At 33.7% G+C, this 13,439-nt stretch overlaps 1 protein-coding gene across 3 annotated transcripts in view; it reads right to left on the minus strand.

The window, feature by feature from the left end:
• LOC116767181 (protein outspread) overlaps nucleotides 1-13,439 on the minus strand; it is a 127,862-nt gene that overhangs the window by 69,680 nt on the left and 44,743 nt on the right. For all 3 annotated transcript variants that reach the window (XM_061527316.1, XM_032657372.2, XM_061527315.1), the window contains exon 2: nucleotides 8,781-8,861. In XM_061527316.1, coding sequence (XP_061383300.1) covers nucleotides 8,781-8,861 — 81 coding nt within the window. The remainder of the gene's footprint in view (nucleotides 1-8,780; nucleotides 8,862-13,439) is intronic.

The following is a 13,439-nucleotide window of genomic DNA, read 5'->3' on the forward strand; positions in this document are numbered from 1 at the left end:
AAACTTTCGTATTTTTTTAAATTTTCTTGTGTGTCCAAGGTATTTTTATACCGTATGAACCGATTTATATTGAAACTTTCGCTGATTTTCGAAGAAATAGTTGCATAAAGACTTTTGCCAAAACATATACCCGACATTTAAACTTCCAGAATTACAAAATTAACTTTAAAATAATTTAGTATCAGTAGTAATATATAAAATCATTTAGCTATAACATAACCGTTATACAACTAACGAGTATATAACAACTCCCATGATGAACAACTTCTAATTTCCTAATAAAGTTTTTCATAAAATTTTCCAAGGAAAATGTCTTACGTAAGTTCCCGGTTCAGCGTCTTGACTCAAATGACAAAACTTTCATAACCTGTCCACTCAAAAACTTTCCCAGTCAATTTAGTCAATATTTACAATACGTTAAAGTTGTTAAGTCATGAGTGAGTGCTAATATATTCCCTCAACTCACAACACTACACTTGATTTTGGTGTATTTACAATAAAAATTCCAATAACATTTAAGCAACATATTTATTTATTAGTTTCATAACTCAGTGTAGAAAGAAGAGCCGATACACTTATACAAGTTTATATTTTTATTATGCTGAATAGTTTTTGACTATGACCACCTGATGGTAGCGGGGTATGATGTCGTAGATGGTGAACCGACTGTCTCAGTACACTATCACTCCTTCACACGCTCGAGTCGTTCTGAAGCTGCTGTTCTGACATAATACTATATCCTAAGACCTAACCATTTATTAAAGATATAATATGATTTTAGGAATGATTTATGTATAACAATTTGTAATATGCAAAAGGTAGCATTTAAAAACACCTTTATATTCTTGACTGTGTTCATATATCTCTGACTATGTCCAAGTTCCAAGAATTTCTAAACTGCCATAAACGTTTATATTGTTTATATATTATTAAGAAAGAATAATTTAAGCATCATTATAAGTCAGTTATATATTTATTTTAATCTGGAAATAGATTTAAATGTCAAATTAAGTGTAATCATCTCGAGGCGTGGTTGCATCTGTGCCGACAAGTTATAATGTGTGCGCTCAGCTAAGATATGCATAATATAAATAATATATAATGAGACAGAAATATAAAATAGTGATTTTTAATAAATGTACAGTAAGAATGAAAAATCCTTAGAATTAAATAATAATTCTGAGGTAATTACATTTTCCATTCCACCATAGAATCCATTTTTGTATGATAATGATCTGTTGTTGGAGGCTGTAACGGCCAAGCAGTCTGGAGGCTTCAGAAAAAATATAGAACTTGATCCTGTATGGAGAAGGCAACGAACCTGACTGCTGGCTTGATATACATTTCTGATATGACGTGCTTTTGACGTGACGGGGAAAAGGAACTTTTTAAGAAGCTGCTTCATAAAAAGATGAACTTGAACCGAAATCAACGGAACATTTTGGTTCCTTACCTACAAATTCCAGTAAATAAAATCACCATTCCCTTAAATACATATCCATATAATATTATTTTAAATATTAAATAATTTTAATGTTATAAAGTCTGTAGCTTATCAGACTTAAAAGGAAAATATCTTGTTTAAGGCACAATTAATTTAGATATCATTTGTTTATATTATAGTATTCATTTTATCCTGGAACAGAATCTTACATGTTTCAAAATAAAGATCCACATATTGAGAATAATATTATAAGTATATTAAAATATAATTATTCTAAAGTATTTCTGTATTTTATGATCCTAGCATTAAACTAAAGTGAAGTAGAGACATTACAAACAAAATAGGATGTTATATACAATTAACATACGATATACTACGGTGAATAGAAATAAAACAGAGCATCTAGAATGTTAACAAAGAAAGTTGTTAGGTCTGGAGCGGCGTATGTATGTTTACAGACAAATTATGGGTTGTCCGTTCGTCAGTAACCGCGACTGCGGCTTCCGCATTGCAGACGCCGCACGCACAAAAACATGCTCAATGCTCAATTTATACACAAATATAAAAGGAAGATCCTCCACCACGTCTTATATTGAAAATCTAATGTATTTTCAGTTTTTTGCTCTCATTGGATCTTTGACTTAGTCGATTTGTATTCGCATTTGTTTGATGTAGTTTTCCTCGGGATGATCAGTGAGAGAATTAAATTACTTATCATATCGACTATTGTCGTAGACCGTAAGAAAATTTAAAATGTTTTACCATACAGGAAATTTTGCAGATTTGTCAAATTTAATGAAAAAATTAAGAAGAGAAGTGAGAGAACGGCCTCTATTAATATAATATGCACATATTATTTGTAAACAGGGGAAAGTTGCAGGTGCAGGACCCCGAGGTCCGAGCTGCTACTTGCGGTAACACGTTCCCTAAACAATAATAGTAGCACTTTGAAGATAGCCTCTCAATATATTGTGAATTTTAAACGCGTTTTTCAGTAACCAGACAATTGACTACAAAAGTAACTTATCTCAGCGCACCTGTTACTACATGTTATATTTTCACGAACAAACTTTCGTATTTACAATTTAGTTATGAACGTAACGAATGGTTTTATCGCCAATCATAATATCAAAGTGAAATGCTTAGTCGCGATGTGGTAGAACACAACATAGTCGCTGTATCCGAGCGTGACGCGTCATCGGACTGTGAAAGACTTGAATTTCACTGTTGCTACAAATTAAATGTGACCCACTTTCTATCATGGATTTATTAACATTAAACAAATATATTGTTTATTAACTGATAACGATAACACGGACATGTATGCTAAGGAATTATAGGACAATAAGTGTACACAGAAATAATTCTATCAGTTGCAAGACAAGCTTGCCTGACTTCTATAATTTTTGAAAAATATTATAGCAAAATTCCTGGATGACAATTATTGTAGTTTTAAAACGCATCTTATTTCAATTCATGTGCTATCAATCTTTTTAGTTCGCGAATTCCTGTACCACTGATGTTTTAAATGCAAAGGCTGACATGAGAACCCGAAGTTATATCTACTACTAAAAATCTGTTTAGAATTACAAGCCGACTTTTGACGACATCATATACCCTAACTAACAAAGATACTGAGAGCTTCATTGATTTTGGACATTTTAATATCTAAAACAATTTTTCTATGAAGTACTTGTTCGTGTTTATACGTTCTTTCTGTTATGCGCAATAGATTTTTTAATTTGCATGATCATAATAATGTTTACGACCTCCTTCCGCCCTCAACCACATTAGGTATTAAATTACTATCAGGGAAAGCTGGTGCTATCGAAGCAATCACAATAATTTAGGTCTTAAAGCGGGGTACTAGACCGCAATCGCTGGAAATTGTATCAGTTATCGATTTCTATATTACTAGCTTGTGTCTTATTTAAAACATTAAGTCTCGTTATTATTATTTTTTTTATAATAAAAAAAACATGCTTTTAACCATGATTCTTTAAAACATTGGTAAGAAACGAGTCCCCGTGAAATTGTAGCACTTGAAAATATTGTTTAAGATTCCGAAGTCGATCAAAACAAAATAGTTATAGCGAACAAGTAACGACTCGATAATATTCCAGCCATTTCGGTGAACTGGCTGTTATTAGTTATTTGTAAATAAATACCAACGCCATAAAAGTTTCCTAACCGCAGTTGCTTCACGTCAGGCAACCTGCCTTAGGGCTGACGTCCAAGTATTCTACTTCATCGAAATACCCTTAACATTTCAACTATTTTGAAAATTATGTAAAACAATATAATTAATATATTTGAAATCGTATCTGAACCATTAGGAATATGATTTTTCTTTCAATACTTCGAAAAATATACCGATTTTAGAAGTATATTTCAAACAATCAATCTAATAGCCCAAAAGTTTTTTAATTATAATTTTATTTGCCCACATCTTTACATAAGTACATTATTCTTCATGAAACAAATTTTATACACTGCAATTTATATGAAGCTAGAGGTAAAACAACCTAGGGTTGGCTAATTCTCGGAAATGAGCAAAATTTTAATATCGTAACAGCATGACCCGCCCTACATCTCATTCTGTACATTTGTATGGGAAACAGATCGTATCTAGACCGTAATTATTGGTACTTGAAGTACAAGTATATAATGTTCTAGTTGAGCAACGGATAGTTAAGATTAACGCAAAAAGTATTTCTGTAACATTATGACTGAAACTTATAATATGCTAAAAATCAATGCTAGCGTCGGACTCTTTCTTTGAAAGTAAAAACATCTTCTAGCTATTCTTATTTAAAAAATATAGACGCTATACAGTATCTCTTATCACAAGATAACTATCAACACGTCAGTAATAAATGTGAAAATTATGTCAATTATAGATAATAACGAGAAAGAGACTTAAAAACGGAACCTTGGCTAAGCATAATTTGATTCGGTTACATCAAAGTTATGAAATTACCACAAAAAAAAAATGTTATGCAGTCATAAACACAGCGAATTACTCACGGACATTTAAAATTTAAACAGTTACACAATAACATAAACTAGATACGCCTTTTGCGTGATAAATAATTTCGCAAGCATTCGAAATTTATTACATTATGTCAAAAATTCACTGTCTTAAAGAGTTGGCTAAAATAAACATAAGCTTAGGATGAAAATTATTCTGCCCCTTGACAAAATACATTTTGAGTGGAACACTATCTGGTAGAAGAATAGGAGTAGAACAATTACGATTAAAACGCATTAAAAGAGGCATATTGTCATAGAAAGTTTATTTAACATAAAACGGGTTTGAAGTAATTCTAAATAAAATTACTTTATGTGGCAACGAAAACCTAATCAACACACATTGGACATTAAAAGTCACATTTTTATCTCCTTAAATATCTCGCTCCCCCAGACCTGATAAATTATGACATATGAATGCGTCTCGCATCCGACGGCGGCGCCTAATTTTGTTTTATGATCGTCTTCGCCTCCAATATTCGGTTATCGGTTCTACAATTCAATGGTTTGTTGCGTCTGAAGATCACATTATTCTGGACTTAACTTCGATCTCTAAGCTAAGCTTTTTCATATACACCGACGCTAGTAAGCTTTAGGTGATCCCAATAAAGGGAAGTATATGACTGAATATCTCTGTAAATAAACAGTGACAAGGAGAATGAATAAATGCGAGTAGTAGATACAAGAATTTACGTTAGTAGAATATAATTCACCAGATATAGATAAATAGGGATCGACAATAAATGTCACAGGGTAACGAAATTTAAAATATAAATACATTAAACGTGCTAAAAGCCTAAAGTAGAGAAAAAAGATACAAGACTATAAAAGAATGGTATCGTTCGAGGTATTAGACTAGTGGCGATTGTCACATAAACACGAGTATCAGGACAGTAAACACTCGTATCTTATACTTAATTAATAAACTCCGGGAGATTAAAAAGCTGCCCGACATCGAAACTATCATAAATTGTACTGATAATGCTCATTTGAGATACTTTGTAATTGCTTAATAAAGTTTAAAGGACCATTGCGGGAGCGCGTTTGAAGGACGCATTCATCAAGATAATACGAGCCTCGGTGTAAGGATTGAGGGAATTAATGTGAGTTAACACAAGATTGTACCAGCGAGGGCTATATTTACAGAATATAGGAATATTTATATGCTCAGAGTTCAGATTCCCTCACTCATAGACTTGTAGGAACGAAAGTCATCAAGAGAACATGTACATCGCCGGCGTAACTCGTCCGTCCGGTGCGAATGTACTCCGCGTGTATGAAATTGATTTAAGGAACGAGAAAGAACTAGCGATAATTTAATACATGGAGGCTGAGGTTTTGTAATAGAGGAATCTCTCCGTGTTATATAAATGTACCACTTATATGTATGTAATGACGGTATACTTTCTATTTAAAGTGAAATTCGGGTGTTATTATAGCATTTCCATTTAATAATGTACAAACTAAATATCAACCCCACCCTACCGTCTGCTGTTAAGAGACGTAACCAGTCGTGCGTACGATCCGCACTACTTGACAACCGACTTGTGATAGAACGAGTAGAAAGCTGTGGAAATTAAAGTTTTTGATGTTATTGTTATTATGATCGTCGGCCATCGTGTTTAATATTAAACGACTTGAGTTAAGAAAACAAAACAGCAAGAAGAAACTCAATAAGATGATTACGGATCATGTTATAGTTCAGTACAGTTTAAGCGTTAGAAGACAACCCATTTATTTAAATGCAACTAATATTTTTCGGATATACTACGCGTGCTTTATATTTTGTTAAAACTACGTACTCCCGACGTTTCGGTTACTTTTCAGCAACCGTGATCACGGGCAGACGAGACGTCATCTCGTCATCTATCTAGTATATCCGAAAAATTCTACGTCCATTTAAATTAATAAAACTCGCGAAAGTCTTAGATCTCATTATAGAAGACAATCTAGTTTTACTTGGAGATGTAAAAACGATATGTTTGTTTGCGCAATCAACAATAGTTAGCGGCTCACGAGCGGGGTCTCTCTGATTAATTGACGTTCGAACTTAGCCCCAATGCTTAACATTTAAACCGATACTATCGCACCAAGCTCGTTCAACAATTCAAAACAAATAACTGATCATGACACAATACTGTGATAAATTTTTACTATGGATGAAGACAAAATATGTATTAGTGACACGGAATTTATATCAAGTCATAGAACCGTCCTGACCTCCTGACCTACCGAATAAAATTTGACATTTACAGGCGATCGCTCGGATTTAATCGACGGAGCCCAACCGTTACTTCTTCTCATTAACAGTTAATTACTTCCCTTCCCTTTTATATTTATATAAACTATGGAATAAACTCTATAAAACTAATGACAGACCTCAGTTGCTTTTGCATTAAGATGCAAACGATTTCAGTTTCTTATAAATCGATTGATCAGATATATCTCTTAATAACATTACAGTCTTAAAATATTAATAGTTATCCCTCGTTTTTACACCATAAAAATCGTAATATAAGCGGGACAAGCGGACTGGTAAGGGTTATCTGGTACCTTGAATAATATTGCCAAAATTCAGTCGGACTTTAAACGAATCTTTTTCGACACTCCTCGGCGCCGGAGCTCGACCCCCCGCTGAACAACGACTCGAGAAAAAAAACATTCCGATTCGTGCATTTTTGATTTTTTTGCATCATAACAATACACTACACATATAAAGTACACTATGTTATACAACTGCGTCGGTTAATTCGTGAATTATTTGTTTTCTTTTCTTAAAACGATCAGATTTAATCGATCACTACGTTATTACAGTGGTTGTATTAACTTTTATTCATTTGTTTTCATACATTATTATTTGATGGTTATCGAATTCTACAATAACTGTACTGAATAATCAATCAAACGAGAAAAATGACCGATTTCACTTACAGAAATATAATAATTACAGGCGACGAAATTTATAAAATTTCAAGTTACACGACAATTAACCTCGTTCAGCTCGTAATATCTCTTACATAACCGTGCACGGTGCGCCACCCCACCCCGATTACTCGTCCGTGATAATTTTTCATAACGGCCGACGTCATACGAATTAAATTAATTATTCCAATGACGTATTACATATCAAAATTGATATTCCATCGAAAATAATCACGATCAAAACATCCAAATTATCAACCTTATACATTTGTAATAACAGCTAATTTAGAACGTCGACGTTGAGATAAATGATGGACTTTATTGATTGCGGGTATTATCCTGGATAAAAATGAAACGTACTGTAAAAATAATTACTGTACGTTTCATTGCAAGTTGTGAATTTACATACGAGATTTACTTATACATGTGTTAATTCGAACCGAATAATTATATCATGAACCAGCTCGCTACACAAGCACACAATGTTAACATCCATCATACAACTTAATTCATGTCACTGTTATTTATAGTGAACATTCCCAATGTGTTCGGGCTCGGTAATAAATACTTGATTTAAGTTATACCCGCCATTACGACCAGCCGAATCGGCGAACCCCGATTAAACTTTGAGATCATTTCAAGTTCAGGCTTAATACGACGTTAGAGTATTTTGAATTTTGGTTTTACCTCAAACTGAACGTTGATTTGGAGATGATTATATGAAAAAAGGAAATTTCACTTTTAACTGAGTTAGTCTTTGTAGTGTTTTAGATGGATATTTGAAGGTGGCTTGAAAACAACGAAAATGTCTTAATGGATTAAATTAATTGAGGTCATGCTATGATCGTAATCAAAAAAGTCTTTTTAAATTTGGATATCCGGACGGACGAAAAATCAGATGCTGGAGGAAATTGTCAATAATATATGTTCTATAAAAACCCTATAAGAATGTGCAAATATTAAAACCTTCTTTTGATATTTTTATGTTAACCATAGTAAATAAACACAGCCATAATTTAGTTTTGTTCTTTTCAAATTTTAACTTATAATTTATAAAAAAACAACACAATAACTTAAAAAACAACAGGAAATCCACAATCCATAGATCAGATTCGAAGAATAAGTTTTTTGTTTTGATGCCCAAGTCGTTCCATACATTTTGTGGCCATAATGCATTGTGTGGGTTTTGGCAATGATAAATCAGTTATCAGACTGTCTGTGTATTATTATTTTTTTCTGGACATCATTTACAGATAATAATAACTGACAAAATATTATTGTTTTTTATTCCACATGTAATGAATCGTAATGTCCTTGTAGCAATGTCTTTAGAGCTTGCTACTTTTTAGGCAGTACCCTCTTAATATTTTTGTTGTTATTTTACCTTTGTTCTGTAGAGCGGATTGGAGAAGTCCCAGCCCGGTGCGACGAACAGGTATCCGCATCTTGATATCTTCCTGCTGGCCTGTGAACAATGTTCCTCAATAAATATCAATCATAATTATTGAACGTACTTTTATATCCAAAGTCTTCTAAGCCGTACATTATATTATATAATGTCATCAATGTATTCAAATCCTCCATAGAACAATGCACATGACTTTGCATTTTACTCTATGAGTCAAATACATAGAGACTGTTTACATATAATTGGAAAAATACTAGGACTACTGGCGATGTTGCACTACACACAGTATATACAGTTAGTGTACTGTTTCATAGGTTTAAATGAAATTAGTTTTGTATTTAAATGTCGTTCTATTTATTATATGATTAATTACTACCTCTATCCCTATACATATATATTTCACATAGTTATGACCAGGATTGGTCTTTAATATCATGAAATTTTGCATAAATTGATCTAAAACGGTCAAATTATAATAGCGATACATTATACCTCTATAGTATTTTTTTGGAACTAATTTATGTTGAGACCACACCAAAACTGTAAAACAATCGTAAATATTATTCGCAAACTTTTTGTTCACACTCAAGATTGAAATTCTTTTAAATATGCAGAGGTCTTTTGTAACTTTTTTTTTCGCGAGTCGAATGCGATAGAGGTCGAAGGTTTATGTCTTGGAGATAAAATCCTCATGTAAATGCGATTGGCCATAGGAAGTGTATTTTAACATCACATATGCTGATGTCAGAGTTCATTGACCCGTTACGCAAGCACAGTAAACGTTACCTCATATTTGATTAGCAGTTGAGGAATTATGTCGAGTGCCATTCTAAGGTAGCGTTAAGTGCCCCAAAGCACCAGAAAGCCCTTGAAATACTAGAAAAAAATCCAAGTGACTTGAGAATTTCCACATAGGTTGTGTCGGTTTTTCGGTTTTCGAATTTTAAACATTTTGTACAAAATTTAAGGAAAAAAAAAACACATAAAAAAATGTGAAAACAAAGCGATCATTAAAGTATATTTGACGGAAACCATATAAATTGAGCAATCTGAGTTTGCAAATAAATGTAACCAAGTCTTATGAATAATGAACTTGACCGATCTTTTTTGTGACTCCGAGGCCGATGACACCACCGTGTGTCATCAGATAATGTGAATTTAAGCGGAGACGGACGGTGACCGGTGGCCGGTTGCTGGTCGGTGGTCAATTCGTTACCGTTGCGACTCGCGGGTTAATGGTAGCCATACTCTGCTAGTAGATAGTAATCTGAATATATTAACAGAAGTCAATGAGGGAACACTTCAGGTTAGGCTAGTATCATGGCAAATGGCGTCCGCATTCATTGGGATATATCGACCTCCGCTCCGATACCTGTTGATATAATCGAACGGTCTCGCGAACAATCTAAGAGCTGTGGACAATAGTCGAGTAGCTTCCCTTACAATATGTATGTCAGGGTCCCAGAACCGGTAAAGGTGGTACCGTTACTCCATTAAGGTGACAATACGAACACTGTGCGTATCGAACGGAACGCGGACGGCGCGTGTGTCTTCATCGCCAACGAATCCTCCGCGTGAAGAGTTAAGAGCCTATTTAATCGATTAAGATTACATCTGGTGTTTAGTCCTTAAAGTCATATTATAGTCCTTAAGGTTATTTTTTTTTTCTTATTATAATCTATACGACTTATTTCTGCGCTTGTATTAAATGCTTTTGTTTAATAGATTGCTCTTGATGGGTAATAATTTTGTTAATATAAAGGTTTTAACACACTGCTACACGCAAAGCGTTTCGGATATATTTAAATTATGGTTAATAATTCGGTCAAAGGTAGAATACGTTATGGAAAGTACATTGTGGTTAAATAATATATTCAAGTATTTAGTTGTGATTGTAGATTTCAAGGTTAAATATAAAGCTATGTTCAAATTTCCAAGGCTGCATGTGTTATTAATCAATCGTAAAGCTTACTAGATTGACATCGTCTGAATATGAACAAATATCCATGAAAAGGTCCTAAAATAGACTTTATTTGCAATAAAATCTATCTGTCGTCCTAAACGAGAACCAAAACGAAAGATTTACGAGCGACATCTCGCTTCAAGGAACACAAAATATACAAAGTTGCTAAACCGACCTGTGCAAAATGTTATTTATTCTCTACAATAATAGAAAATATAAAATCAACGGATATGCACGATTTAAAATAATAATATAATGATATGATATTTCCATACTAATTGTTCCTGCAGGTGTTATTATAGAGATCGGTAATTAGAATGACTCGCCTGATGACATAATATATTATGTTTTAACAATATAATTCCTTATTTATATCATTCGATACTATTTTAATAATAGATAAATTTGCCAGATATCGATTTTATTTTCCGATTATGATTATTATATGTATTATAAAAATTTTTTTGAATAAAAGCCCGTTCAACAAGTGTGCGTCGTCCGACATGACGTTAGAATGCAATCGCGATGAACGAATAAGACTATCGATATGGGTATCGATTTTGCGAAAGGCTGCATCGATTGAACCGAGGTCGTGGGAACTGGGCAACTTGCACTTTCGTCGTGTATATCTTAGCGAGATTTATTGTACGCTCGTGAACGAGTGAAAACAGCAGCGTCGTTACCGCTCGGAATGTACATTGTTGATAATTAATACTTTCCTGCTATTATGAAACTGGCTGATGTATGGGGTTAGGTTTATTCCAGTTTTATATATAGGATTGTGGGAACGGACTTGCACTTTCGTTGTTAGCGATGCGCGATAAAGGCGCCGGCTGGTCTGGACGGGTCTAGAATTAACAATTCGTCTTCTCTGCATGGAGAGAAGATTTGTGAAAGTACAACAGTTACACGATCTTTAACCAAGAACGCTGTATGTGTTCTCTTTATTTGTCATGTGACAGTTTTAATAGCGAAGTTTTTATCAATTACAACAGCAAAGGAAGACTCATAAAAGGAATTAATGTTAGTTCTACGGGATTTATTTTCTCGTCTACTTCATTAGTTACGCAATGCGCATTTCCTTGAATTTACATTACTTTATATTGTCTCGTTAAAATAATGGATCCTTATTATCCGTCTAGGTTTAAAAGCATGTGAGCCTGAGTATTGTACAAGATTGTAACAGTGATGATCATTAATCGTTTTGAGCAATAAATAATTGAAGGCAATTAAGACTAATAATGCACGAACAGACTTCAATGATACCGAGTAATCAATAACGTTGAAGTAAAAGAAGTTCTCAAGAAGTGAAACGCGGCGCCGATAAAAACAATAATGAATTCAAAGCAAATACAAAAGATTATTGGAATAATAGAAAAATCAACAAAGATGCAGCTTTCACGAAGCCAGTAATGAACGACAATCAAATAACCAAAGGAAGGTCTGCAAAAAAATTATATGATATGGACTGAATCACTTTCGATTAATTTAACTGGGGTAGTCAGTCCGTGGTAATATGTACCGACGTGTTGATTATGAAACACACATGTCCACTAAGGAAAGTGTCTGAAACTCGATGCTCATTGCGGACCGACTTTTTAATTTTATATGTCCAAATTATGAAACTAGTTTGGTATCGAAGAAATTTTGTAGGAGAGTATAGCCGACGAGGGGCGGCGGGAGGTCGTCACGGGCTCGTCACGGCATCGCTACCGGCACAATTATCGAATCTGGACCACTCTCACTGAATCAAAAAGAACACCGCGACGTAAAGAAAGCGACGTCAGGTGCGCTCCCATTTCACTTTCCAATGACCATCCGCGGGTTCACAATTTTGAACTCAAGCTCCCAGTTTTCAGAGATAGTTTTTATTTGGTTTCAGAATGTGAATCATCGCTGTTAATCATCTAGATTCTGCACGTAGACACAGGTAACTAATCGGAGGCAAAGGTTCGAATGTAATCCTAATGTGTTGGAATTAGTGATGTTTGGAAACCTACCTTGTTTTACATGGCCCAAGATACCATTACCTACCAGCCTACCTAAATAATCGCCAAGTAACATGTCCGTTCATTCAATCACATTCAAGATGACTCTTTTATTAGAAAAATTTTTGTTACAATATTTTTTTCTTTTTTTCCGTCGATAAATGTATTTTAAAATATTTAAGAATATTTGATCATACTGAACTGTGAGATAAGGACCGCAATATATGTTATACATAGTCTTTGTTAATATAGAGATGTTTTAAATTACATATAATATAACATTTATAATTTATAAAAAACATGTACATCCGTCATAAAAAAAAATGTGGTTTTACTTATATATTCCTAAGTAACCATTTAACAAATTAAAAGTACAGTTAACATTTAAAAACAATCATACTAAAGTATAACTTTCTCAGTTTACAAACGTTAGCTGGGCATTAGCATAGATACTTCATTGACACGAAATATTAATTTCATGTTATCTGAATCTCATCTATCAGATCAAGAGCGACCATTGTGGTGCGCGGGCGCAGCTAATGACAGACCATTTAGTACATGCCTAATATCGAACGAATTGAGATGTAACAACTCTATTTTGACAGCCAATACATATATTTTTTTGGTCCGAATCCAGGCCAACGGCAGTTATTATTGAGAATAATTGTTCGAGCTTCAATAAAT

The sequence above is a fragment of the Danaus plexippus genome (assembly GCF_018135715.1).
Source record: "Danaus plexippus chromosome 9 unlocalized genomic scaffold, MEX_DaPlex mxdp_24, whole genome shotgun sequence".
Taxonomy (NCBI): domain Eukaryota; kingdom Metazoa; phylum Arthropoda; class Insecta; order Lepidoptera; family Nymphalidae; genus Danaus; species Danaus plexippus.